The sequence below is a fragment of the Pistacia vera genome, unplaced genomic scaffold, assembly GCF_008641045.1.
Source record: "Pistacia vera cultivar Batoury unplaced genomic scaffold, PisVer_v2 Contig162, whole genome shotgun sequence".
NCBI classification, from domain to species: Eukaryota; Viridiplantae; Streptophyta; class Magnoliopsida; order Sapindales; family Anacardiaceae; genus Pistacia; species Pistacia vera.
The window spans coordinates 533,806-560,038 of record NW_022195705.1 but is presented as its reverse complement, the minus strand read 5'-3'; the positions used below and the strand labels follow the sequence as shown (position 1 = coordinate 560,038).

The 26,233-nt window shown below is 36.0% G+C and overlaps 4 protein-coding genes across 8 annotated transcripts; 2 read left to right on the top strand and 2 right to left on the bottom strand.

The window, feature by feature from the left end:
* The first annotated feature begins 786 nt into the window (after positions 1 to 786).
* LOC116125306 lies at positions 787 to 8,949 on the top strand. The gene is made up of 12 exons (XM_031411047.1): positions 787 to 1,230; positions 1,777 to 1,853; positions 1,964 to 2,015; positions 2,291 to 2,357; positions 2,470 to 2,539; positions 2,842 to 3,298; positions 6,552 to 6,782; positions 6,883 to 6,959; positions 7,170 to 7,212; positions 7,395 to 7,452; positions 7,766 to 7,835; positions 8,401 to 8,949. Exons 1-12 carry the CDS (start codon positions 1,023 to 1,025, stop codon positions 8,947 to 8,949), a joined length of 1,959 nt encoding a protein of 652 aa, XP_031266907.1. The 5' UTR covers positions 787 to 1,022.
* A 2,145-nt stretch (positions 8,950 to 11,094) lies between these two features.
* LOC116125265 (myb family transcription factor PHL7) lies at positions 11,095 to 15,172 on the top strand. Of its 4 annotated transcripts, none has more exons than XM_031410995.1 (8): positions 11,095 to 11,341; positions 12,226 to 12,360; positions 12,619 to 12,849; positions 12,950 to 13,026; positions 13,237 to 13,279; positions 13,462 to 13,519; positions 13,833 to 13,902; positions 14,467 to 15,172. In XM_031410995.1, exons 3-8 carry the CDS (start codon positions 12,630 to 12,632, stop codon positions 15,013 to 15,015), a joined length of 1,017 nt encoding a protein of 338 aa, XP_031266855.1. In that variant the 5' UTR covers positions 11,095 to 11,341; positions 12,226 to 12,360; positions 12,619 to 12,629; the 3' UTR covers positions 15,016 to 15,172. The 4 variants fall into 4 exon arrangements, with proteins under 4 accessions (XP_031266855.1, XP_031266854.1, XP_031266856.1 ...); XM_031410994.1 differs by having other exon boundaries at positions 12,214 to 12,360; XM_031410996.1 differs by lacking the exon at positions 12,226 to 12,360 and having other exon boundaries at positions 13,471 to 13,519.
* A 181-nt stretch (positions 15,173 to 15,353) lies between these two features.
* On the bottom strand, positions 15,354 to 21,349 carry LOC116125264. Its single transcript, XM_031410992.1, has 13 exons — positions 20,836 to 21,349; positions 19,853 to 19,934; positions 19,632 to 19,735; positions 19,287 to 19,413; positions 19,109 to 19,203; positions 18,741 to 18,864; positions 18,258 to 18,338; positions 17,922 to 18,020; positions 17,651 to 17,836; positions 17,197 to 17,331; positions 17,057 to 17,110; positions 16,420 to 16,557; positions 15,354 to 16,108 (listed from the first exon to the last, which is right to left on the bottom strand). Exons 1-13 carry the CDS (start codon positions 20,874 to 20,876, stop codon positions 15,905 to 15,907), a joined length of 1,470 nt encoding a protein of 489 aa, XP_031266852.1. The 5' UTR covers positions 20,877 to 21,349; the 3' UTR covers positions 15,354 to 15,904.
* Positions 21,350 to 21,946: 597 nt separating this feature from the next.
* LOC116125289 (uncharacterized protein At3g52155, chloroplastic-like) lies at positions 21,947 to 25,857 on the bottom strand. 2 transcript variants are annotated; one of them, XM_031411034.1, is made up of 5 exons: positions 25,574 to 25,857; positions 25,108 to 25,207; positions 24,812 to 24,991; positions 24,269 to 24,386; positions 21,947 to 22,471 (listed from the first exon to the last, which is right to left on the bottom strand). In XM_031411034.1, the coding sequence occupies exons 1-5, from the start codon at positions 25,821 to 25,823 to the stop codon at positions 22,406 to 22,408; spliced, it is 714 nt and encodes a 237-aa protein (XP_031266894.1). In that variant the 5' UTR covers positions 25,824 to 25,857; the 3' UTR covers positions 21,947 to 22,405. The 2 variants fall into 2 exon arrangements, with proteins under 2 accessions (XP_031266894.1, XP_031266895.1); XM_031411035.1 differs by having other exon boundaries at positions 24,812 to 24,904.
* Between the last annotated feature and the right edge of the window lie 376 nt (positions 25,858 to 26,233).

Below are 26,233 nucleotides of genomic sequence, written 5' to 3'. Positions count from 1 at the left end.
AAAACCAAACCGATTTAGAGGGAAAACAGTTAGAGGTGGGATAATCTGGTTAACCGAACTGGTTTATCCAAACCGAAAACCAGACCGGTTTCAGTTAAAAACCGAATGTAAACTGAACCAAATTTTCTGTTCGGTTAACCGGTTTTTAAATTATCCTTTAATTCTTAAAATTCTTCAATGTTTCATTTAAGTCCCTAAATTCAAATATTTATTATTTTATATATAATAATTTTTTTGCTTTTATATTTAGGGTAAAACCGATTTAAAAACCGGTTTGAATTTTTTTTCAAACCGAACCGGTTTGTAAAAAAACCTAATTTTCGGTTCGATTTTCGGATTATTTATCCCACCCCTAAAAAACTGGTTAAAAACCGGTTTTCCCTTTTTTTTTATAAAACTTTTTATTTTTATTTTTTCCTAAATTAAATTATAAATATAAACAATACATATCCAAATAAAAATTAAACATTCATACATATCCATTGATCATTACTAACAATACATTAAAAATATTTTTTTATATTATTTTATTTAATATATATATATAAAACTGGTTCAAAAAACCGGTTTCGATTAACCGCTTTTTATTTTTTCCCAAACCAAAAATTCGGTTTTTTGAACTATAACCGAACCCTTTTTTTGTTAACCTGTTTTTCGGTTTGGTTATTGGTTAAGTTTGGTTTTTGTATTTTTTAAACACCCCTGTCTTATATCACTGGAAATTAAGAATCTCAAGGGGCAAAAAGGTAAATTTATCTATTGATGTAGCAAGGGTATTTTGGTCTAGTTTCTTCTCTTCTCATGGTCAATTGCGAAGTTGATTACAAAAATTATGACAGTGAAAGCAAGCAACAGCTTCTTGTCCTACTTGCAAGTTACTGCTGCCTATGGACAAGGTAAATTAGGTTGTCTGAATCGTCTCGGAATTGGGAAAATTTTTTGGGAAGAAGAATACGCAAACACCCTTCCTCCTCCTCCTCAATTTTATGATTCATTCTGTAAATTGAAGTAGCTAACAATTCATGTACCCAACAACAACACCAAATATGATTCAAGGTCAAGAAGACATGCAGAATTATCATCACAACCATCACCATCAGAATCCCAGAGGAACAGCTGGAGTAGACCCTTGTCTAGTCTTGACAGCTGATCCCAAGCCCCGCCTCCGTTGGACGGCTGACCTTCACGACCGATTTGTTGACGCCGTTACTCAGCTTGGTGGTCCCACTAGTCAGTTCTCTCTCACCCCTCTATTCTTCTACTGCTTCAGTTAATTGCTGATTTTTCTTCGTTAATGTACCATGATTATGAAACTATAAGGCTGTAGTTTAATTTCCCTTGCTTATGATTTAGCTGCTTCAAGCTCTGGGGTTTTTGTTTCCCATTGTTTGTTTCATGTACTCGCTAGGTTAATGGCTATTCTTAAAGGTCATTTTTTTTTTGGCAAGTGGAAGTGGGGTTGTTTAAATTCTTGTATGTTTCCTTCTCATTACCCAGATCGTCAATGTTGTTATTGATCAAATTGATTTTGGGACAGATTTTTCGTTTAAGAGAGGTATTTTGATCTGTTCACAAGGCCATGTCTTGTTTAGGCCGAGACCATCTTAGTGATAGTGAACTTACGAGGGCTTTGGTTAGAGTATGAGTTCATAATTCCCTCCTTTTAGTTTTAAATCTTGGACATTGGTTTATATTTGAGTGTTGAATGGTTATTGTTGTTGAGTTTATATTATTGTGTCGTTAGTATTCTTATGGGGAAATGAATAATAATTGCAGAGGCTACACCGAAGGCCATCATGCGGACTATGAATGTCAAGGGACTGACTCTCTTCCATTTGAAAAGTCATCTACAGGTTAGCTGTTATTATTGAACTTTCTTTTGTTGTTTTGCTGTTGGACTGCTGGAGTTTTGGGCAAAAGTGAAACCCTTGTTAATAAACTGTGATGATTCTTCGTGTTGCAGAAGTACAGACTGGGTAAGCAGGGGAAGGACATGGTTGATGTACCCAAAGATGGTAGGTTGTTGCTTTTCTTTTGTTTTTTGCTATGTATCAGTTTGGCTAAGTTCAAGGGCGTTCTTTCCTTTAGAATAGGTAGGTGCTGTTTTTCGCTGCCTCTATCTGTGGGGAAGGGCAAAACTGATAATTAGAAGACAAATGAAACTATTCAGCGTTCATTGAGATCATATTTGAATACACCTCCGTTTGAGTACCCATTTTAAGTGAAATTCCGTTATAAGAAATTCATAGTCAAACTAACTTCTTTTGCTTTGCTATGGATGGCATATCAGCTTCATACCTTTTAGAAAGCCCTACAAGAAATTCCTCTCCAAGCTTGCCAGCTTCTGATATGCATGAGTAAGAAGATATATGTTTCCTTCAAAAACTCCAATGACAATACTTTACTCTGTTTAAACTTGAAATGTTTGATTTGACTAATTCATGTAACGCAAATGAATGTTATGGTTAGGGGATATGAAGTCAAGGAGGCTTTAAGAGCACAAATGGAAGTGCAAAGTAAATTACATCTGCAAGTTGAGGTATGTCTTCTTCAACCGTGGAGAAAGTGCAATTTATGCTTATGCTAAAATTAAATTGTTTTTGTTTTTGGATTGTTCATGAATAGTAGACACCATTAGTAATGGAAGTATAACTGAAAACCTCTTTGTGATTTGGAACTCTTGTCTTGGAAAAAGTTGAAGAGCTTTCATTTGCTTACATTATAGTAATTCACTGCTTATAGTTGAATAAACTCAAGGCTATTTGGCTAGAATTCTCCTGACTTAAAGGTTCAAGCCTATACTCCGTAGAGCTAATCTTTCTCATTACCTTTGTTATATAGGCTGAGAAGCACTTGCAGATCCGCCAAGATGCAGAACGGAGATATTTAGCCATGCTTGAGAGAGCTTGTAAAATGCTTGCAGATCAATTTATTGGAGGTGCAGTAATAGACTCCGATCAAAAAAAATGTCAAGGGTTGGGAAGTAAAATTCCAAGAAATTCCAATCTTGATCCATTTGGCTTTTATTCATCACAAACTGCTGATGTAGCCAATATGCATGGGCCAGAAGAAGTGGCACCCAGTCTCTTTCCTCAGAGGGCTGATTGTTCCACTGAAAGCTGTTTAACTTCACATGACAGTTCTGGAGGATTGACGCTTGAAGGATCCACAGTTGGAGCAAAGAAAAAGATGATGAGCTTGGACTCAACAACGGCATCTCTGCTTTGGGGTGAACTGAAAATGGGAACTCATGAGATTAGTTTGACTCAAGTGAATTCCCATGGAATCACTGGGTATGGCATTTAGAGAGCTAAAAGTACTGATTTGATGGTCATGTGTGATATGCTGGAATCAGATTCTTCCTTTAACTCATATGCCATTATGGAATTTCAAAGTGTAAAATTGCTAGGCATAATCATTAATGTGGACACTTATCTCAAGTGTAAAAAATCTAAATTGTTAGTGCTTTTAATATGAAGACTATTTGCCTCTGCTTAGACCAACCAACCCTTTTTTTTTTTTCAATAATCTGTTCTGTTGTTGCTACTTAAAAAGCAATCACCTGAAGTTTTAGCACTGAAACATCATTGAAGTGCATTTAATGAATGCATAAATAAATGCATGCGTTTAGAGTTTTGGATGGTTCCAAGAGCAAGCCTATTTGGAGCCTGTCCCGGTTGTTTGTTGCAGGCTAGATTATTCTTGCAAGTAAAAGAGGTGACAAGTCTCTGATGCAGTAAAATAATAGCCTGCAGTAGATGTGAAAAAGGGCGATGAGGAAGTAATAGGCCAAGACCAAAATTTAAAAGAAGAAAAAAGGGTGTTGTACAATGCTTTAATAAGGCAGGCAACCAGAAATTGGAGCTTCCTAGAAATGGAATGAAACTAACTTAAAAAATGAAGGTTAAAGGCACAATGAAAATGACCATTATTAAGCAGTGTTAGGAGTCTGTATGTGGACTGGTGACTGGTGAGTATTTTACTACAGCACAAGTTAAAAGTTTTTTTTTTTAAAAAGAAGATGATTAAGACACCTGTTTTGAGGACATTTATGAATCAGAATTGTTTTAATTGGGTTGGTTGATAAAGCAAGGAGAAAAAACTAGATAGCAGGTGAAGCTAGATATAGAGCCCAGAGAGAGAATCAGAAATTTTACAACTGGTAAAAGTTGTAGGGAGGGACCCAGAATCCGATTACAGCAACACAATTGAGTCAAAGGTCAAAAAGTTGATTTGATTGTCCATCAACTAAAAATAATTATAAGCAACAATTTGAAGAAGCTGGTGATGGAGAAATAGGATTGATCCAGATGGAATGGTTGAGGTTAGCTGAAAAGAACGATGAAAATTACTATAATGTTAACAAGAAGATAAGGGAAGGAGAAAATGACAAGAAGAAAGGGTTGAAAATATTGATAGAAATGAAGATTGAAAGAGACGAATTCTGCCGGAATCATATCAAGAGTTTGAACGGAATATAACACAAAAGATCCATTTTTATTTTCACTATTAAAACAAAAATCAATTTTTTATTGGCTTTGGTTGGACCCTCGGCTGATTCACCACCAACCAATGCCCTTTCCTTCCCCATCTATTATTTTATTTAAATAAATATTTTTTATGCACTTCTCCAATCAAAATTAACTAAGCTTGTTTTCATCGAATAGAATTACAAAAGTATGTGTGAATGATATACCCAGATTGAGTTTGGAGATGAGAAAAGATAATTCAAAGAAAAAGGGTGGCAATTGAAATAGATTTTGATTGATTGGGTAGAACATACATGAGCATGGGGGCATAGGAGCATAGGAGCTGTCTATGCAATGAATGAACCACATAGAGCCACAGAGAGGTGGGCTTGGTTCAGATTCTTCTTATGTATATTTAAAACCAAATAAAAAACAAACGTGTACGTGGGACGTGGGTAGTCTTGTGTTGTTGTGGTCAAGTCTCTCTCTCTCTCTTTCTTTCTTTCCTTCTTTCGTTTCCTAATTACTCTTTTCAAGTTTCAAGTCTTTCTTATTTTTCTTTTTTATTTTAAGACATTTCCATTTTGCATAATTACCTGAACTCATAAAATCCTTATTTTATTCAAACAAGCGTGTTGTGTTGTGTGTTGTTGTGTTGTTGTGTTCTTCCTCTGCTCTTAACTCATTGACCAAACTTTCACATAACAATCTCTCCTCTTCTTCTTCACTTTATTCTTTCGTTTTATTGTTCGAAACAGCACCTCCCGAACTCTTCCCCCTCGATTATGTCGATTTCTAGATCTGGGTATGTCTTTTTTCCTCTTTTTTATTTATATTTTGTATTATTTTTTCATTTGCTCTCACTATTTCTTCTTCTGCAACCCTAATTTCATTACTATGTTTTGACTCTGTTCTGGGTTATTAGCCTAGTTGTGTTTTGTTGAGTTTTTTTTATTTGTATTATGAGATCGGTTCTCTTCTTGATGTAGAGATTGATGAATGAGTAATTTCACCATCAAATTCATATTTTTTTATTAACTAAATATGCCAAGTTTCCTTAATTCTCATGGTTTTTACTCCTTTCTAGAAGACAATGGTGACTATTGTAGATAGTGGTGAATTTGGGACCGTCTCTATATCTTCATATAAAATTTCGCTATTTTTTTGAAGGAAAAATAATTATGTGCTGTAACTGATAAATTTTGGAAGAATACCCATGATGTTTTTCCTATTACTTAAGATATAACAAAGTTCGATTAGTAATTTCTGTCAAGTTTCAAACTTTGAAAAATTAGTCATAGATCCCATCCAAAGGCATAATTGTAGTAGGTTTTCATAATTTTCATCTCTCATCTGCATTTATATGTATTTTTATTTAATTGTTTATGTTTCGTTGTGTCCTTTGTTTCTTTTGCCACTTATATGGTTAGTGAATACATTTTTGAAGAGTTAGGTATGGTTCAAAGTGTGAAGTGTGAACATAAGAGAATTTCCTTCTTAGATAGTTTGGACTTTTACAACTAGGTCTAGTCTGGTATATGCACCGTTATGAAGGAGTTTTGCATCATGAGAACTAGAGGTAGGCCAAAAATATTGTGGATTAAGGTTGGAAGAAACGTATGTTGCCACACATCTGATGGAGTGATGGCTTTTTATAGATTTCATTGACTTGTTTAGGGGACATTTCAGCTGCCATTGGCCAGTTGTGGTATAGGATTGAAGCTTACGATCGGGGGAAGGTCTGGACCGGATTATGAATATGCATCAGGCAGAGTTTGTGCCTGAAGTTACCATTTCTGATATGCTATCTCTTTGTTGCAAAAAATACGTATCTTGGGTTGTGTTAGTCAATTGATTACAAACTTCAATTCACTACTTCTGAGCTGGTGGCGAGCTATGGAGTATCCATGGCATCTCTTCAGCTACTGAAATTCATGTTAGCTGTTAAAAATTTACCTGCTTTGCTCTTAGTAGAAACATATCCTAATTAGCACCTCTAAGTGCATGGTGCCTGATAATGAAATTTTCAGAGCAGCTTTTCTTCTTTATGCCCTTGGTGAGTTTATTGTTTCGTTTATGTAGATGAATATCAAATGTATCAACCAAAGAGTGTTCCTAGTTCAAGTTTAGCCCGCAGCAACTCGTTAGTTCATGGTCAGCATTTAGACTGTGGTTCCAGCCAGATGGACCCCATGAATGGAGGGAACAGTCTCAACAACAACCCTAGTCTTGCCTCAAAGCAACGATTGCGTTGGACACATGAACTTCACGAACGCTTTGTTGATGCTGTTGCACAACTTGGTGGGCCAGATCGTGAGTCTCCTTAAACTTGTCTAGCATGATTTATGTTTTAACTGTAGAAATGATAAACAAGTTTCTATTTATTTATTAATCTTTGTTTTCTCTCTTCCAGGGGCTACACCCAAAGGTGTTCTGAGAGTGATGGGTGTTCAAGGTTTAACGATATACCATGTCAAAAGCCATTTACAGGTACAATGTTAGTTAATTACAAGTTTCAATCTATGTGGAACTTCATGAACTTTTTTTGTTTCTTCTTTTTACCCCCTTCTGTTGCTGGGGACTGGGGAGGGAGGTTGTTGGAACAGTTTGGTGTTTGGGTGGGGGAGCTCATGGGGAATATGTATTAGCATTCCTTGTTCTCGTTTACCTTCATTGACTCTGTTTTTGTGGTGCATCCAGAAATATCGACTTGCAAAATACCTTCCTGACTCGTCATCTGATGGTATGTGTATCTAGTTCCCATAGTTGATTATGTAAACCATAAATATACAATCACGATTAGTAGATATTATCTTGATTTTGGGGAAATCTGCCATATTTTTATTTCTACTTTGAAGTTGGCTTATTTAAAAATCTTCCCATTATGAAGTTCTGTTTGTAACGTGTTTAAATTGTTAATGCAAGGGAAAAAAGCTGACAAGAAAGAAACGGGGGATGTGCTTTCCAATTTGGATGGTTCATCGTAAGTGGAGCGTCCTTCTTGGTGTTTTTTACCTTCTAATTACTAGTTGTTTATTTGTCATTTCTCTATGTACAAGTCTGAAGTTTAAGATTTAAGAACTTTTATTTATCCTATATGGTTTGAGCATATATGCTGGAGGCTGACCAGCATTGAATAAACCTTGGGCTCAGACCGAAAACTGCAGACTGACTAAAGTTCATCATGTATACCAGTCTATAAATTATGATCTTATGATTAGACTCAAGTTTCATTAAACTGGCTGCTTGATTTGCCACTTCATATGAGAATTTATTTTGTCCTTTTTTGATTGCAGTGGGATGCAAATTACGGAGGCACTTAAGCTGCAGATGGAGGTGCAAAAGCGACTGCATGAACAACTGGAGGCATGTCTTACCTTTGCAATTGAACATCCAATTTATTCGTATACAATCACTGGGATTTTCGTTCATTACATTGATTTTGCTTCCTTATACAAAATCATGCATAAAATGACTAGGAGAAGAACTAGTTCAGTTGGTACAACTATTGCTTGGTGGAATGTAAAATCTCAAGTAGTTTGTGATTTACATGCTTTTATAGGAATATTTGTCTAGTAATTTTAGTTTTCCATGTTAACCTTTATATTACAGTAGAGTCAGCTTAGTCCAATAAATCGTGATCCTACTTTGTTATTTCTGAGTCATTTTGCTATTTATTTGCAAATTCTTTTCAAATCATGGTTACTACTGATATAATTTTCAACGAAGTTATACTCGAAACATCCTGAGTATTAACAGTTTTAACTAGAAATATCTGAGAATATCGCATCATTGATTGAAATAGCATTCAGAGTATTTGGTGCTGTGCCCTCCAATTTTTTATGAACTTGCCCGTATTTGAAGCCAATATCTCATGTCATCATAGTAAGCTGAGGCAACCATGTAATTCATGTCTACTTTAAATGCACAGGTGCAAAGACAGCTGCAGTTAAGGATAGAAGCCCAGGGTAAGTACTTGAAGAAGATAATTGAAGAGCAGCAACGACTTAGTGGAGTTCTTTCAGACGTGCCTGGTACTGGTACTGGAGTCTCAGCCCCAGTATCAGGTGACAATGGCCCAGAATCTGACAAGAAGACAGACCCGGCAACCCCTGCTCCAACTTCAGAATCCCCGCTCCAGGACAAGGCTTCCAAGGAATGTGCCCCATCCAAGAGCCTTTCTGTTGACGAGTCTTTCTCATCTCAGCATGAGCCATTGACCCCAGATTCTGGCTGCAATGGTGGTTCCCCATCTGACAGCCCTAAAGGCAAGAGATCAATGAAGAAGCAACGAGTCGACATGGGAACAGCATATTCTAAAGCAGAGATGGTGCTTACACATACGATATTGGAGTCGAGCTTAAGCTCCTCCTATCAGCAGCCACACTCTCTTTTCCTGAATAGTGAGCAGTTTGATCCATCATCTGGTATATCAATTGGGAAGGAAGATCATCTAGAGGTTTCTGGAAGTGACCTGTAATTTTATGTGCTACATGGGTCTGTACTTATAGAACTACTACTTCATGTTTATGTGTTTCTGGGAAGAAAATATTTCGAATTAGGTCAAACAACTTTGTTAAGTTAGGTGTATCAGAGATTATTAGTTTCAAGAGTAGCTGCCCTTTCGTTCTGATTTACTTTAAACTTGCACAAGATGGTTGTTCTTTATCTTAAACCGAAAAACCTATTGTGAATGGCTGTAGGAAATTTGATTCAAACATTTGATGGTTTCACTTCAACATAACCTCATTTTACATGAAATATCAGAAACAATCAGTTGATTTACCTTTCTCTAATCTGGATATGAACACTTTCCCATTCACAACATATGGGCGATTGATAAATGATAATGTATACTAATTACATAGTTTGGCAAGTCCAGTCGATTAAGACCAAAGAAAAATGCAACTGGATTTTCATCTTCACATTCTTATAGTTTCTACTTTCTTTGAATGAAAAGTCTTCAGTAGATTGGACGCATGTCAACAGACCATGTCAGCACGGCTGGCATATATGGCCTACGCATGCCAGGTGATTAGATAGGTGCACATACACCCATCACACTAAAAACTCACTTAGATATGGTAGAAGGTGTACTTTGTACAGAAATATGAAAAGAGGGATTGGGACAACAAAAAAAGAAGAGGAAATTCTACAATTTAGTGCATGAGCATGATGTCCAGCAATGACATGCATGGAGAGAGAGAAACTACATACATGGCCAGTGAAGCCCCAAGTGATGACATAGGATGGCACCCAGAAACTCATGCCTCTTTTCAACCGTGGAATGGGTTAATATAAAACAAAGGAAAAACTTGAGATAAATGGAACATTACATGAGTTATAAACAGCTTTCTATGGTACAAGGTAGGTCATGAAGAGAGATGCCTCTGATGTTTAACTCGCCGCAATAAGCAAAGGCGAAGTCTTTTGCTAAGGGCCTCAAGCTTTTCAAATTTCTCACGTTTAGGCTTCTTTCCATCTGCTGCTTTCTTCTTTTTCTTTTCCTCCTTCGAAGAGTCCGATGATTTTTTTTGTTTGCTTCTAACGGGTGTTGCAAGTGCCTCAAGAGTTGTCTAGAATCATTGAAACAAAAATGCAAATATTTAGAAATTTATACATGACAATACCTAAGATGCACTGAACATCATTCAACAGAAAATTCAAGGGAAACAAGAATCATTTTAGTTTCTATCATAGCATTTTCCCTTGCATGTAAAGCCCGTCAATCAAACAAAGCTGTGTTAGGTATGAATATCTAGGTAGGATCCACTGAATGGTAGGCATCATATATATTGTTCAATCCCATAGTTGATTATGTAACCATAAATATACAATCACGATTAGTAGATATTATCTTGATTTTGGGGAAATCTGCCATATTTTTATTTCTACTTTGAGTTGGCTTATTTAAAAATCTTCCCATTATGAAGTTCTGTTTGTAACGTGTTTAAATTGTTAATGCAAGGGAAAAAAGCTGACAAGAAAGAAACGGGATGTGCTTTCCAATTTGGATGGTTCATCGTAAGTGGAGCGTCTTCTTGGTGTTTTTTACCTTCTAATTACTAGTTTGTTTATTTGTCATTTCTCTATGTACAAGTCTGAAGTTTAAGATTTAAGAACTTTTATTTCCTATATGGTTTGACATATGCTGGAGGCTGACCACATTGAATAAACCTTGGGCTCAGACCGAAAACTGCTGACGACTAAAGTTCATCATGTATACCGTCTATAATTATGATCTTGATTGAAGACTCAAGTTTCATAACTGCTGCTTGATTTGCCTTCATAAGAATTTATTTTGTCCTTTTTGTTGCAGTGGGATGCGGCAATTGAAATAGATTTTGATTGATTGGGTAGTACATACATGAGCATGGGGGCATAGGAGCATAGGAGCTGTCTATGCAATGAATGAACCACATAGAGCCACAGAGAGGTGGGCTTGGTTCAGATTCTTCTTATGTATATTTAAAACCAAATAAAAAACAAACGTGTACGTGGGACGTGGGTAGTCTTGTGTTGTTGTGGTCAAGTCTCTCTCTCTCTCTCTCTCTCTCTCTCTTTCTTTCTTTCCTTCTTTCGTTTCCTAATTACTCTTTTCAAGTTTCAAGTCTTTCCTATTTTTCTTTTTTATTTTAAGACATTTCCATTTTGCATAATTACCTGAACTCATAAAATCCTTATTTTATTCAAACAAGCGTGTTGTGTTGTGTGTTGTTGTGTTGTTGTGTTCTTCCTCTGCTCTTAACTCATTGACCAAACTTTCACATAACAATCTCTCCTCTTCTTCTTCACTTTATTCTTTCGTTTTATTGTTCGAAACAGCACCTCCCGAACTCTTCCCCCTCGATTATGTCGATTTCTAGATCTGGGTATGTCTTTTTTCCTCTTTTTTATTTATATTTTGTATTATTTTTTCATTTGCTCTCACTATTTCTTCTTCTGCAACCCTAATTTCATTACTATGTTTTGACTCTGTTCTGGGTTATTAGCCTAGTTGTGTTTTGTTGAGTTTTTTTTATTTGTATTATGAGATCGGTTCTCTTCTTGATGTAGAGATTGATGAATGAGTAATTTCACCATCAAATTCATATTTTTTTATTAACTAAATATGCCAAGTTTCCTTAATTCTCATGGTTTTTACTCCTTTCTAGAAGACAATGGTGACTATTGTAGATAGTGGTGAATTTGGGACCGTCTCTATATCTTCATATAAAATTTCGCTATTTTTTTGAAGGAAAAATAATTATGTGCTGTAACTGATAAATTTTGGAAGAATACCCATGATGTTTTTCCTATTACTTAAGATATAACAAAGTTCGATTAGTAATTTCTGTCAAGTTTCAAACTTTGAAAAATTAGTCATAGATCCCATCCAAAGGCATAATTGTAGTAGGTTTTCATAATTTTCATCTCTCATCTGCATTTATATGTATTTTTATTTAATTGTTTATGTTTCGTTGTGTCCTTTGTTTCTTTTGCCACTTATATGGTTAGTGAATACATTTTTGAAGAGTTAGGTATGGTTCAAAGTGTGAAGTGTGAACATAAGAGAATTTCCTTCTTAGATAGTTTGGACTTTTACAACTAGGTCTAGTCTGGTATATGCACCGTTATGAAGGAGTTTTGCATCATGAGAACTAGAGGTAGGCCAAAAATATTGTGGATTAAGGTTGGAAGAAACGTATGTTGCCACACATCTGATGGAGTGATGGCTTTTTATAGATTTCATTGACTTGTTTAGGGGACATTTCAGCTGCCATTGGCCAGTTGTGGTATAGGATTGAAGCTTACGATCGGGGGAAGGTCTGGACCGGATTATGAATATGCATCAGGCAGAGTTTGTGCCTGAAGTTACCATTTCTGATATGCTATCTCTTTGTTGCAAAAAATACGTATCTTGGGTTGTGTTAGTCAATTGATTACAAACTTCAATTCACTACTTCTGAGCTGGTGGCGAGCTATGGAGTATCCATGGCATCTCTTCAGCTACTGAAATTCATGTTAGCTGTTAAAAATTTACCTGCTTTGCTCTTAGTAGAAACATATCCTAATTAGCACCTCTAAGTGCATGGTGCCTGATAATGAAATTTTCAGAGCAGCTTTTCTTCTTTATGCCCTTGGTGAGTTTATTGTTTCGTTTATGTAGATGAATATCAAATGTATCAACCAAAGAGTGTTCCTAGTTCAAGTTTAGCCCGCAGCAACTCGTTAGTTCATGGTCAGCATTTAGACTGTGGTTCCAGCCAGATGGACCCCATGAATGGAGGGAACAGTCTCAACAACAACCCTAGTCTTGCCTCAAAGCAACGATTGCGTTGGACACATGAACTTCACGAACGCTTTGTTGATGCTGTTGCACAACTTGGTGGGCCAGATCGTGAGTCTCCTTAAACTTGTCTAGCATGATTTATGTTTTAACTGTAGAAATGATAAACAAGTTTCTATTTATTTATTAATCTTTGTTTTCTCTCTTCCAGGGGCTACACCCAAAGGTGTTCTGAGAGTGATGGGTGTTCAAGGTTTAACGATATACCATGTCAAAAGCCATTTACAGGTACAATGTTAGTTAATTACAAGTTTCAATCTATGTGGAACTTCATGAACTTTTTTTGTTTCTTCTTTTTACCCCCTTCTGTTGCTGGGGACTGGGGAGGGAGGTTGTTGGAACAGTTTGGTGTTTGGGTGGGGGAGCTCATGGGGAATATGTATTAGCATTCCTTGTTCTCGTTTACCTTCATTGACTCTGTTTTTGTGGTGCATCCAGAAATATCGACTTGCAAAATACCTTCCTGACTCGTCATCTGATGGTATGTGTATCTAGTTCCCATAGTTGATTATGTAAACCATAAATATACAATCACGATTAGTAGATATTATCTTGATTTTGGGGAAATCTGCCATATTTTTATTTCTACTTTGAAGTTGGCTTATTTAAAAATCTTCCCATTATGAAGTTCTGTTTGTAACGTGTTTAAATTGTTAATGCAAGGGAAAAAAGCTGACAAGAAAGAAACGGGGGATGTGCTTTCCAATTTGGATGGTTCATCGTAAGTGGAGCGTCCTTCTTGGTGTTTTTTACCTTCTAATTACTAGTTGTTTATTTGTCATTTCTCTATGTACAAGTCTGAAGTTTAAGATTTAAGAACTTTTATTTATCCTATATGGTTTGAGCATATATGCTGGAGGCTGACCAGCATTGAATAAACCTTGGGCTCAGACCGAAAACTGCAGACTGACTAAAGTTCATCATGTATACCAGTCTATAAATTATGATCTTATGATTAGACTCAAGTTTCATTAAACTGGCTGCTTGATTTGCCACTTCATATGAGAATTTATTTTGTCCTTTTTTGATTGCAGTGGGATGCAAATTACGGAGGCACTTAAGCTGCAGATGGAGGTGCAAAAGCGACTGCATGAACAACTGGAGGCATGTCTTACCTTTGCAATTTAACATCCAATTTATTCGTATACAATCACTGGGATTTTCGTTCATTACATTGATTTTGCTTCCTTATACAAAATCATGCATAAAATGACTAGGAGAAGAACTAGTTCAGTTGGTACAACTATTGCTTGGTGGAATGTAAAATCTCAACTAGTTTGTGATTTACATGCTTTTATAGGAATATTTGTCTAGTAATTTTAGTTTTCATGTTAACCTTTATATTACAGTAGAGTCAGCTTAGTCCAATAAATCGTGATCCTACTCTGTTATTTCTGAGTCATTTCGCTATTTATTTGCAAATTCTTTTCAAATCATGGTTACTACTGATATAATTTTCAACAAAGTTATACTCGAAACATCCTGAGTATTAACAGTTTTAACTAGAAATATCTGAGAATATCGCATCATTGATTGAAATAGCATTCAGAGTATTTGGTGCTGTGCCCTCCAATTTTTTATGAACTTGCCCGTATTTGAAGCCAATATCTCATGTCATCATAGTAAGCTGAGGCAACCATGTAATTCATGTCTACTTTAAATGCACAGGTGCAAAGACAGCTGCAGTTAAGGATAGAAGCCCAGGGTAAGTACTTGAAGAAGATAATTGAAGAGCAGCAACGACTTAGTGGAGTTCTTTCAGACGTGCCTGGTACTGGTACTGGAGTCTCAGCCCCAGTATCAGGTGACAATGGCCCAGAATCTGACAAGAAGACAGACCCGGCAACCCCTGCTCCAACTTCAGAATCCCCGCTCCAGGACAAGGCTTCCAAGGAATGTGCCCCATCCAAGAGCCTTTCTGTTGACGAGTCTTTCTCATCTCAGCATGAGCCATTGACCCCAGATTCTGGCTGCAATGGTGGTTCCCCATCTGACAGCCCTAAAGGCAAGAGATCAATGAAGAAGCAACGAGTCGACATGGGAACAGCATATTCTAAAGCAGAGATGGTGCTTACACATACGATATTGGAGTCGAGCTTAAGCTCCTCCTATCAGCAGCCACACTCTCTTTTCCTGAATAGTGAGCAGTTTGATCCATCATCTGGTATATCAATTGGGAAGGAAGATCATCTAGAGGTTTCTGGAAGTGACCTGTAATTTTATGTGCTACATGGGTCTGTACTTATAGAACTACTACTTCATGTTTATGTGTTTCTGGGAAGAAAATATTTCGAATTAGGTCAAACAACTTTGTTAAGTTAGGTGTATCAGAGATTATTAGTTTCAAGAGTAGCTGCCCTTTCGTTCTGATTTACTTTAAACTTGCACAAGATGGTTGTTCTTTATCTTAAACCGAAAAACCTATTGTGAATGGCTGTAGGAAATTTGATTCAAACATTTGATGGTTTCACTTCAACATAACCTCATTTTACATGAAATATCAGAAACAATCAGTTGATTTACCTTTCTCTAATCTGGATATGAACACTTTCCCATTCACAACATATGGGCGATTGATAAATGATAATGTATACTAATTACATAATTTGGCAAGTCCAGTCGATTAAGACCAAAGAAAAATGCGACAGGATTTTCATCTTCACATTCTTATAGTTTCTACTTTCTTTGAATGAAAAGTCTTCAGTAGATTGGACGCATCTCAACAGACCATGTCAGCATGGCTGGCATATATGGCCTACGCATGCCAGGTGATTAGATAGGTGCACATACACCCATCACACTAAAAACTCACTTGGATATGGTAGGTGTACTTTGTACAGAAATATGAAAAGAGGGATTGGGACAACAAAAAAAGAAGAGGAAATTCTACAATTTAGTGCATGAGCATGATGTCCAGCAATGACATGCATGGAGAGAAAGAAACTACATACATGGCCAGTGAAGCCCCAAGTGATGACATAGGATGGCACCCAGAAACTCATGCCTCTTTTCAACCGTGGAATGGGTTAATATAAAACAAAGGAAAAACTTGAGATAAATGGAACATTACATGAGTTATAAACAGCTTTCTATGGTACAAGGTAGGTCATGAAGAGAGATGCCTCTGATGTTTAACTCGCCGCAATAAGCAAAGGCGAAGTCTTTTGCTAAGGGCCTCAAGTTTTTCAAATTTCTCACGTTTAGGCTTCTTTCCATCTGCTGCTTTCTTCTTTTTCTTTTCCTCCTTCGAAGAGTCCGATGATTTTTTTTGTTTGCTTCTAACAGGTGTTGCAAGTGCCTCAAGAGTTGTCTAGAATCATTGAAACAAAAATGCAAATATTTAGAAATTTATACATGACAATACCTAAGATGCACTGAACATTATTCAACAGAAAATTCAAGGGAAACAAGAATCAATTTAGTTTCTATCATAGCATTTTCCCTTGCATGTAAAGCCCGTCAATCAAACAAAGCTGTGTTAGGTATGAATATCTAGGTAGGATCCACTGAATGGTAGGCATCATATATATTGTTCAATGAATACCCAGGTGCAAAACACAGGTCATAATAATTTCCTAAATTGACTTTGTGCAAGCACATGAGAGAGGGAGAGTGAGAAACCTGATGTCTCCTGTCAGCAGCTGCACAGTCCGCAGAAGATTCTTCATCACTGCCTCCCAAAGAAGAGCATCTTCCCCAACTCTCCCTATTTGAGCTAGTATATGAGCAACATTCATCATTTTGGCCGTTCAGCTTATCCTGCAAACAAATAATAGCCAATCCCCTCCAAATCATCAGTGAAACAGCAAAATGTGAATTCCTCAATACAGCCCAAAGCATGGACCATGCACCATCCTTGCTACAACTAAAAAGCTGCATTGGAGGTACATAAGCATTCTAATATACATGAATACCATCTATACATTGAAGTTTAATTGAAGCAAATTATCAGCTTCAGCTTGATAGTACACTGCAGAAAAGAATATCTTCTATCATTTCTTTTTTCCTCTAAATTTAATATTGATTTTATTTTTCTCTATATTCAACATTTGAGGTTCGGATCCAAAGGGTTAACATTCTGTACCAACATCAATTTCTGGGTAAAACATAGATAGACCTGAAACAGTCATTCGGGCTGAGGACCTTAACTAACAAGAAACAATTATCAAAGAAACTTCTCATTTGAGCTTAGGGCGTCAATTAAACACAACAACAGCTTTTTATTTCAGATCTTATGAATATCACTATACTTATTCACCTGTAAATTTGATGACTCATCACCGAGGCCATTATCATCAATAACCAAGGAATCCTGCATTATCAATAATAAATCACTCAACATCACCAAAAATTCATGAAGGAAAAAAAGTTAATGCATCCAGATGAGAAGATACGCACTATACTAGTGACTGGGCCAACTGCAGAAAGAAGTTCATTCACAGGTTTTGTGGCTAAAATGATTGGATGTGTAGAAGAACTTGCAGCATCTGTACTTGCAGAGCGAAGACCAGTAATGATCTCATACAACAGGCTCTGAAAACAAATGGAAACAAATTATTAATCCCTGTTAATGAAATATAGCAATACAAATAACAATTTTCAGTGGACATGTTATTGCATTTTACGAACTTTTTCTGGATTGTTGATTGGACATGTTTTATTGCATTATGACATGCATTTTTTTAACGCAAAACAATAATTAGGTCAGCAGGAATTATAAAACCTGAACAAAACCAAACCAAATGATAGAAAAGGTTAAACTGGCCTCAAAAATAAAAACTGAACCAAACAAGAACTATATGTTTACAGGTCTTGTTAATATGAGCAGTGGGTGCATAGAAGGGGAAATTACCTCATCCATACCAGCACCAACCTTTAAGTCCCCTAGATCATAATATTTCTCAACCTTGCTTGGACAGGCAGAAGAAATTTGAGGAGGGTGAAGGACATTGAAGAAAAAAATGGAAACTGAATCATAATAAAATTGTGGTCGAGATGAGTTGTGGTCACCATCAAATTTTATGATATTCTTATCCCCCTGCACATAACAGAAAAAAAGGCTAACAATACAGAAAAGAACCAGGACTTTAATAAAACTTAAGAACTTTCCAGTGGCATATTACCACATAGGAGTTAAAGATATCGTCAGAGTGGTGGGGTTGAATGAATTTGTCCTCATTAGCATGTCCAAATAAGGCAGGAATGAATGTTTTGGGTGCAACCTGCAGTTGTAAATCAACAAGTATTTATTGAGTTAAACAATCTACATTGCTTTCTAAATGATGCAAATCATGCGACAAAAGACAGACAAACAACAATATACATTTCAATACAAAATCATCTCAACTGAATTTGGTCTATCTACAATCTGAAAAGTAGACTAAATTATGTGAAAATGGAAACTACATGAAGTTTCAAATTCATTTCAACATTCAACAGTCTAATAAACATAGATAAACCTTTAAGCAGTTAAGATTCATAATATCAAACTTTGCCTTCTTCTGAATCACCCGCCGCATGTACTGCACTGCCATCTTAACCTATCAGGAATAAAAAAAGAATATCATTTTAAAAGCCAAGAGACATCAGAACAACATATAACCCAAACACTAACCAACGCAATATTAGCAAGCTAATATATACGCTTCTGTGAATTAAGAACAAAAAAAAAATCAATAACCACAAGACAACCCTAAAACCTGGAAAAAAAACACTAAAAGGACATAAGAAGGGACACTGAGAGATAATTGATAGTACGCCTAAAAGCGGGACAAAATATGAAAAGATGCAAAGCTTTTAATATATTGATTATTCTGCAACCTTAAAAATAGTTAACATGTCTAACTGAATATAAGGCACAAACATATCACACCACAAAATCATACTGTGACCAACATGAGGAAACTGATGGCACAAGAGAAGAAAGTGAAAGAGATGCATACAGTGAATTTAGGAAGCCGGATTTTGTATACGTCTACGAGTTCCATCATTAGATTAAACAGGTCAGAAAAGGCACTATCCAACACCATTCCAGCAATTGAAGGATCTTCCGCTCCATAAAGAAGGCTGCATATTATTATGAAAAATTAATCCTTTCCAGAGATCTATGCAAAAAAAACTTGATTTAACAATAAACAATACACTTATGTCATATTTATCTATTCTGAGAAAAAAAAAAAAATTCCATCAGTATTACATGCTTCCTAGCACATCACAAATTCTCGAGTCTGGTTAATCCTGTTTCCATCATTAGAGATTTAGAAAAGAAGCTGACACCAGTAATAAGTTGAGAAGTGACAAGACAAAATACCTAGTGACTGCACCCATAGATCGTCCCCAAAGACCTACACGTGATATTTGTTTGTTGCTTCTTAAGTATGAAACCACAACTTTGAGGTCATCTTTCTGTTGCAGATATAAACATTACACACTTCAAAGATAAAAAACAGGAGTTCAAACAATAAAAACTGATAGAAAGAGAAATTTACCTCATGCCAACCAAGGCTAACGTAGTCACCATTAGATAAGCCCGAACCAGAAAAATCAAGGGTAAAAACAGTAATATTTGATGGAAGAAGAATGACAGCAGCCTCATTAGCATCTGCCCTACATCCACTGTATAATTTTTCACAGAAAATTGAGTAAGTTTCCACTCTTTTTTTATAAGGACTCTTTGACAACAAGTTGCAATTCTTTCAACAAGTATAATAACCGAAAAATTAGAATTTCCATAAAAATAATATGTTGAAAGCATGGATTGACCCATTACATGTGTTTGTATCCACAAGCTACAAGCTGACAGAGCATGAAATTTCCCTATGAACAGAACATACCTGTTTCCATGGCAGTATATGACACAAGGCAAAGGAGTATCTTCCGGGAAAACTGATGGCATATAATGACTACACTGCAAGGCATGACCCCTTACATTCCTAAGCTGCAAATATCGAAAATAAATAAAATAGCAGACTCAGAAACCATTACAGATATTTTTCCCATCATAAATAATGATAATCAAATTAGGGACAGTTAGTTAACTGATGTCCATACTTGCCTCCAAGTCCTGTCTTTTGTATGATCTGCCTGCAAGAGTGAAATCTCTTTCCCATAAATACTGATCTGGGTTATAATCTGCCCTGTAATATGCACCACAGCAATCAGTACACCAGATTAATGACCAATGAATCTCCAATAATTTAAGAATAACTTGAGGAAGCCAAGAATGTTGTGTACCACTAGGTTACAAGTGAAAAAAAAATGACATTTGGAGGTAGCAATGAATACAAAAGTAGCGAAAGATGGCAAAAATAAAAATAGTTCCATCATTTGCAACAAAATGCCACACTAGTATTGTGGACTGCAACAACACCATAGCCCAGTTAATTTTAAACAGAGATCAAACAAAGAATAAGCCTCAAACGTCTGAGCCGTTAAAACCGCCTCTCCAATCAATGCTTCACAAAAGAAAGAAGAAGGGAGGAGAGGAAGGACAGGCAACAAGATATCTGCATAAGATTGAAGTTTACATGAAGCGAATAAAAGAAAAACAAAAATAGCCTAACTTGGAAGCATAGCTGAGCTGCGTAAAATGACGGATGTTCACTCCCAAGTATACTCAAACAACCCTCTTAGAAAATGGGTCCCAAAAGTTATAATGAAAAAGAAATCCATCCCCAGGTTTAAGTAACAATGTAGACAATATTTATTTTCCCAATAATCATATAAGAGTTTATGATAAGAAAAATATTTGATGCCACTCCATGCATCTTTTAAAGACAAGCAATATGTTTCAGCAAGCTTCTCTTAAAAAAATCCTCTAGGAAAAAAAGGCATTGAAAAAATGAATTAGTTTCCAGTGAAGTAACTCTTAAAAGAGCCAAAGATTAAGTCAAATTCAAAAAGTATTCGTTATAATTCTTGAAACAAAACATATACAAAGCAAACAAGCCAGAGACATAAAAAAACTGAAGTATAAATCATAGATAACAGCAGCATTCACATTCAAAAAAAGGATAATAATTAAGTGAAATAAAATACCTGGGGGGCCGAATGACAAAATTGATGAACTGATCAATCATGTTGCTCAGAGCTCCTCCCCCTCATGAGAATACAACCACGCGGGATTCTCCGAGAAGCTCAAAAATTCACTTCAACTCCACCATTTTTAATTTCTCCAAAAACAAAACAAAAACAAGCAAACTTCATAACTTGAACCTCGCCTCAGCTCCTCCTATCCTAATTCTCTCTTTACAAACCCAGAACCAAAAACCATAATAATAATAATAATAATAATAATAAAAAAAACGAAATCTAAAAAAATAAAGCTAGAGCTGAACGTCTCAGCATAATGTTGTACTCCGCCAGCTCCCCCTAACAAAATAAAAACCAAAAATGAAACATTCGAAAACAATACAATCTCAGATCTAATGTAGGTCAATTCTCGAAAATCAACCCAGCACAAGAAAACACAAATGCCACACGAATTGAAGAATGAAAGAAACAATAGAAACAAATTGCAAGTAAAGTTTAAAACTTTAGATCTCAAACTCAAAAGAAAAGTCGTGAACAGATAAAAATTAGAAAAAAAAAAAAAAGGGCAGAGAAGAAAGAGGAGAGGTCGGTGAGCTAGTACAGCTCAGGGAGAGGTTGAACAGTAGGAAAAGCAGAAGAGAACGGCCGAGACAGAGATCACACTCAAGCGACAGAATGAGAAAATGAGGAGAAGAAAGAGAGAGAAGACAAGCAAATCAATCTCTCTCGCGTTTTGTTTTTTTTTTTTTTTTTTTTCTGTTATTATTAAAATTACAAATTAATATCTTAAATTATTACACATTTCTATTCCTCAATCTTTTTCCCACTTTTTTACATTTATACCCTCTTCCCCTTTTTCAATCATTCCACCCTTTTAAGAAGTTTTATTGGTCTCAAATTACATCACATACCTACCTTTCCTATATTGGACAAAATAGGTTTGATTTTGTATTATTACATATGGCCCCATTATATTATGGCTTTTCTCTCAACCTACCAATGCCAAACTATATCCTTCTACAATCTGCAATTCTGCATATTACAATAATGGTCATTCATTCATGGCAATGGCCACCAAGTGTAGTAGAAATAGAATTCCTTCTATACAAGATGATGATTGCAATCATTTGACAATTTTCCATAAATCAGATTAACGTATTTACATTAATTACAACTTTATATCTTTGGCCATTTCAGATTATTTCTGGATGCTCTAGCTTTGCCGTGCTTCAACCAGTGGAGATCATCACCCACTGTAAAAACAACAACATACTTCACTTTGGCGTATCGCCTTTGCATGTACTCTTGAACAACATCTACAGCGAGTAGATGAAGAATAATCTCTGGTGACTAATAAGATTAGTTTCCATTTAATTGCAACTTTGCTGATTGCATTTCTGGTGTTTAAGGCCACGATTATATTAACTTTCTTGAGGAATAGATTCAGGAGAAATGCGAATGACAAGTAGAACAACTTGTATACAATTTTTCTTCTTTTTCCTTTCTTTAAAGGTTAGCCGTTCAGACGACAGAGGACGCGCATCAGTTCTGCTAGCATTCAGAATTTTATAAAATTCTACACGCTACTAGGTGTTACTATGCCCTGAAGCTTCCACCCCCCAAGTCCTGCAATAGCAAATGCCTAAAAGTGCAACACACTCAAGTCAGCTAAAGTTCCAAGCAGATACTAAAACCACACACTTGTAGTTGTAGTTCAAAGAAAATATAATCAACAATATATTGTTTACGGTCAAAGACATCAGACTAATATGATGATGATACCATGAATGCATGTAAAGTCTCTCTTTGAGATAAATGTAGTTATAAATAACCTAAGCTACTGTCTACTGATTCGATAACATATATGAGCAGTTTTCAAGTTTGCTGCACCTGCCTTCACTTAGAACATATTTCCTTTCACTAATGTGAATTCCCAATTGATATGCTACGAAGCTCCTCTTTCAAAAATAAAACCAAGGTAGCCATATGAACTCGTAACAGTCTCCCTACCATGCTAAAGGCCATCTAAAAGGTACATAGGATCTTAAGTATTAACATCATTATTTGTTCACTGAGATTCCCATCACCATATAAGTATCACTTATGAGACCAAAGGATAAAACAAAACCGTGCTACCATCTTTTCCGCTTAATAGTAAAAAGGAAAATGATCTCATTAGAATTTTAAAATTCTACATTACTCCCACATTCAGGCTGCAATGCCTTAGGCTCCGTTTGGTTCATTATTGGATAATTTTTAGAATAATATTTTAAAAAAAGTTAAATTGAGTGGGTATTACGATGTAGAATTTTGAAAATTAACAAAAATACCCCCTATGTTTATTTATTTACTAAACACCCCTATAATAAAATATTCAAAGTTAACAAAAACACCCCCAACCCACTCATTAAATACAGACAGCCGGCCACCACTGTCGGAGGGTGGCCAGAGTCACCGTATTGACGCAAGACCGGCTGGATCTTGCCGGTTGTGCACCGATATGGCCTTTTCCAGCCAGATCCACCGTGGATTTGGCAAGAAAAGGCTAGATCTAACCGCATTTGGTTGTCAACGACGGCCAAAGATACGATCGTCGTTGATGGTCAACGACGGCCATCTCTTGGCCATCGTTGACGACTGTCTACGGCCAAAAATTTGGCCGTCTTTGGCCGTAGATCTGGCCTTTTCTGGCCAAATCCACTGTGGATCTAGCCGAAAAAGGCTAATCTGCCCGGTAATGCGCCATTACACCAGATTCCAACCAGCCTTCGGCAGTGGTGGCCGGAATCTGGTAAATTTGGGTTACTGGGGTCTTTTTGTCAATTTTTAAAAAAAAAATTGGGTTGTTTAGTTAAATTAACAAATTTAGGGGGTTTAAAAGAAATTGAATAATTTAGAATTATATTTTGAAAATAGGTGAACCAAACACAAATTTTGTGTTAATTTTATTGGGAAAACTATATGTACCAAATAGAGCCTTAATTTCTTCCAGCTAATCTTTTCTAATATCTTAAGTGTCTTAAGATTCTGCCTCAGTCCTCAACATAGAATTTTTCATTTGCATCCCCCAAGAAGTATCCACAAGCAAAATCAGCCTACTCTACCATCAAAGATTCTCACTTATAGGAGAACTGGAATCCACTTCTTGGATGGCAGAATCAAAATTGAAATTACGCCTGTGGAGATGCTAAAATGACAAGTCCAAGACCAGTATCTAAAACATGAACCAAAATTCTATCTAAAATGGAGATTGAATTTTCAAAACACATAGTTCTAATTGGTAACAAATGTGAACACATGGACCAGCACAAGATGGAACGTCTTTTAGAAAAATCAGTGAACTAATTGATGTTGAATATACTAAAATTCACAATAATATTCTGCGTAAATAGTAACAACTCGATTAATTGATTGCTTATAAAAAGATAAAGGGTCTAACCTCTTCCCATGATTTTCCAGAGGCTTCAAGCAAAGCAGCGTTGCATGTCTTAAGTTCTATCAAGGCACCTGCAAACATTGATGCTGCCTCCTCCCATCCTCTATTATGTCCCATACACCTGTCAAATTATCATTATTAGTTGTATATTTTTAATGCATTAATTTTCTTTCTATGATAATCTAGCAAAGGTATGCACCCTTATCTTTCTCTTTTTTTGGGTAATTTACCCTTATCTTGCAACATCCCATAGAAATATAAAATTCTACAGTGTCTTGCACGGAAATTATAGACAGCCAGCAATCCAAACCATACAATATAACCACCACCAAAATCGATGAAGAAAGTTTGAACGCACACCATTGGTAGATCTTAACATATAATTTTTAGCTCAGTCATTAGAAATGGTCTGTTGAAGAAAGAAAATATTTTGAATGCTGTATGATACACAAAATAATAGTTCCACTTCTCTGGGGTTTCCTTCAGACCAAAGAAAATAAATACAATAACAAAAAGCTAGATGTGATAAAGTCTAGCAAAACTTACATGACGGTAACTATTTCATCTGTTGAGTATTTACATATAGCTTGTTGAAGATGTTCAGCAGTTTGTCCATCCATTGCTGCAACAGAATAAAAGCTGGAAATAAAATGAACTTCAGCTTCCAAAAAGCCTTTCACATGTTCCTGCATTATCTTAAGAGTCTCCCTGGTTCGCACTGCATCACTGCAGCATCACCCAGTTAAAAAAATCTTCAAAATCTATGACATGCAAATAATGCACCGAGATTGTATAGAATTGAGCCCCACAAACTCATTCTTAAATCAATACTAATAATAAACCTGGATAAAATAAGTTGAGGGATCCAGCCCAATTGTTGAAGCTTCTGTGAAACTTTGATAGCATCATCCCGCCCAGCTTTACTCAAAGGGCGATCATGATCTACCCAAAAAGAAAAAGTAATTACAATAAAATATAACGAGAATTTCATAAACAATCCCTGACGCTTAGTCAAATATACAGAAAAAAAAAAATTAATTTTTTTATCACAAACCACCCTTATGAAATAAAATTTCTGAAAGTAACGCCAAGCATGCGGATAAAATTCTGGATAACAGTTCCTTCGTTTTTTTTTCTTTAATACAAGTAATGAAATTGTTGAGCGAGGTGGAGCCTATATCACATTTCTAATTAAAGAGTTATGGCATTTTGAATTATTTAAATTTAAAAGTAAAACATGCAAACGTTTGAGATGTGGATGCAAGTAATGAAGCAAGTGAGTCAAAACGAAATTGGTTAAACGAATACCTCGAAGTGAGGGGTTTTCCCAGGAACTCTTAGCGTGCCGAAGAAGAATGAGGCGACGAACGAGTGACTGGGATTCAACAGTGTCTGCGACTTCAGTCTCTATTGACAAAGATCGAGTTCGCAAACGGAAACTCCGATTCATTCTGAGAGAGGGTTTTTTCTCGTTAATGGGAGGCGCTGACCAATTATACATCAAAGGATTTGATATTTTGGAGGTTGTGGCCATAGCCATAGCGATAGCCATAGCCATATTGCTCAACTCTTGTTTCAGTTTTAGCTGCTGTTTCAGCTTCACTTGGTTTGGTTAAAAAATAATTTAGTAACCACCTTCATGTTTTGAGAATTTCAATTATACCCGATTATTTGGAAAATCAACAAAAACCTCCCTTAAAAGTAAAAACTGCCGGAGCTTCGATGTAACGATGATCTATAAACTTCAACATATTTTATGCTACTACACATATCCTATATTCAAATGTCGATGATACACGTAATTATAATTACCACTTTGTCCTCTTTTAATTAACAATATCAGGTAGATGATTATGAAGTCATAGAGAACAAGTTATAAAATATTTTATATATTAAAACATTCATTACCGAAGAAATTAGTATTTTTGATGATAGAGATTACGTATCGGCTCGTAACAATTATCTTGA

What these genes read in the sequence shown, in the direction of transcription:
- LOC116125264 (XM_031410992.1), bottom strand. Translation starts at nt 20,876, where the DNA reads ATGATTGATCAGTTCATCAATTTTGTCATTCGGCCCCCCAG. An exon ending in TTAGCCTTGGTTGGCATGAG is followed by an intron (nt 19,204 to 19,286) that starts GTAAATTTCTCT and finishes TATCTGCAACAG; the next exon opens with AAAGATGACCTCAAAGTTGT. An exon ending in TTGGCCCAGTCACTAGTATA is followed by an intron (nt 17,111 to 17,196) that starts GTGCGTATCTTC and finishes TTGATAATGCAG; the next exon opens with GATTCCTTGGTTATTGATGA.
- LOC116125265 (XM_031410993.1), top strand. Translation starts at nt 12,630, where the DNA reads ATGTATCAACCAAAGAGTGTTCCTAGTTCAAGTTTAGCCCGCAGCAAC. An exon ending in TCCTGACTCGTCATCTGATG is followed by an intron (nt 13,280 to 13,461) that starts GTATGTGTATCT and finishes TGTTAATGCAAG; the next exon opens with GGAAAAAAGCTGACAAGAAA. An exon ending in TCCAATTTGGATGGTTCATC is followed by an intron (nt 13,520 to 13,832) that starts GTAAGTGGAGCG and finishes TTTTGATTGCAG; the next exon opens with TGGGATGCAAATTACGGAGG.
- LOC116125289 (XM_031411034.1), bottom strand. Translation starts at nt 25,823, where the DNA reads ATGGCTATGGCTATCGCTATGGCTATGGCCACAACCTCCAAAATATCA. An exon ending in GGAAAACCCCTCACTTCGAG is followed by an intron (nt 25,208 to 25,573) that starts GTATTCGTTTAA and finishes CTTTTTGGGTAG; the next exon opens with ATCATGATCGCCCTTTGAGT. An exon ending in CCTCAACTTATTTTATCCAG is followed by an intron (nt 24,992 to 25,107) that starts GTTTATTATTAG and finishes GTGATGCTGCAG; the next exon opens with TGATGCAGTGCGAACCAGGG.
- LOC116125306 (XM_031411047.1), top strand. Translation starts at nt 1,023, where the DNA reads ATGTACCCAACAACAACACCAAATATGATTCAAGGTCAAGAAGACATG. An exon ending in CCAGCTTCTGATATGCATGA is followed by an intron (nt 2,358 to 2,469) that starts GTAAGAAGATAT and finishes TGTTATGGTTAG; the next exon opens with GGGATATGAAGTCAAGGAGG. An exon ending in TCCTGACTCGTCATCTGATG is followed by an intron (nt 7,213 to 7,394) that starts GTATGTGTATCT and finishes TGTTAATGCAAG; the next exon opens with GGAAAAAAGCTGACAAGAAA.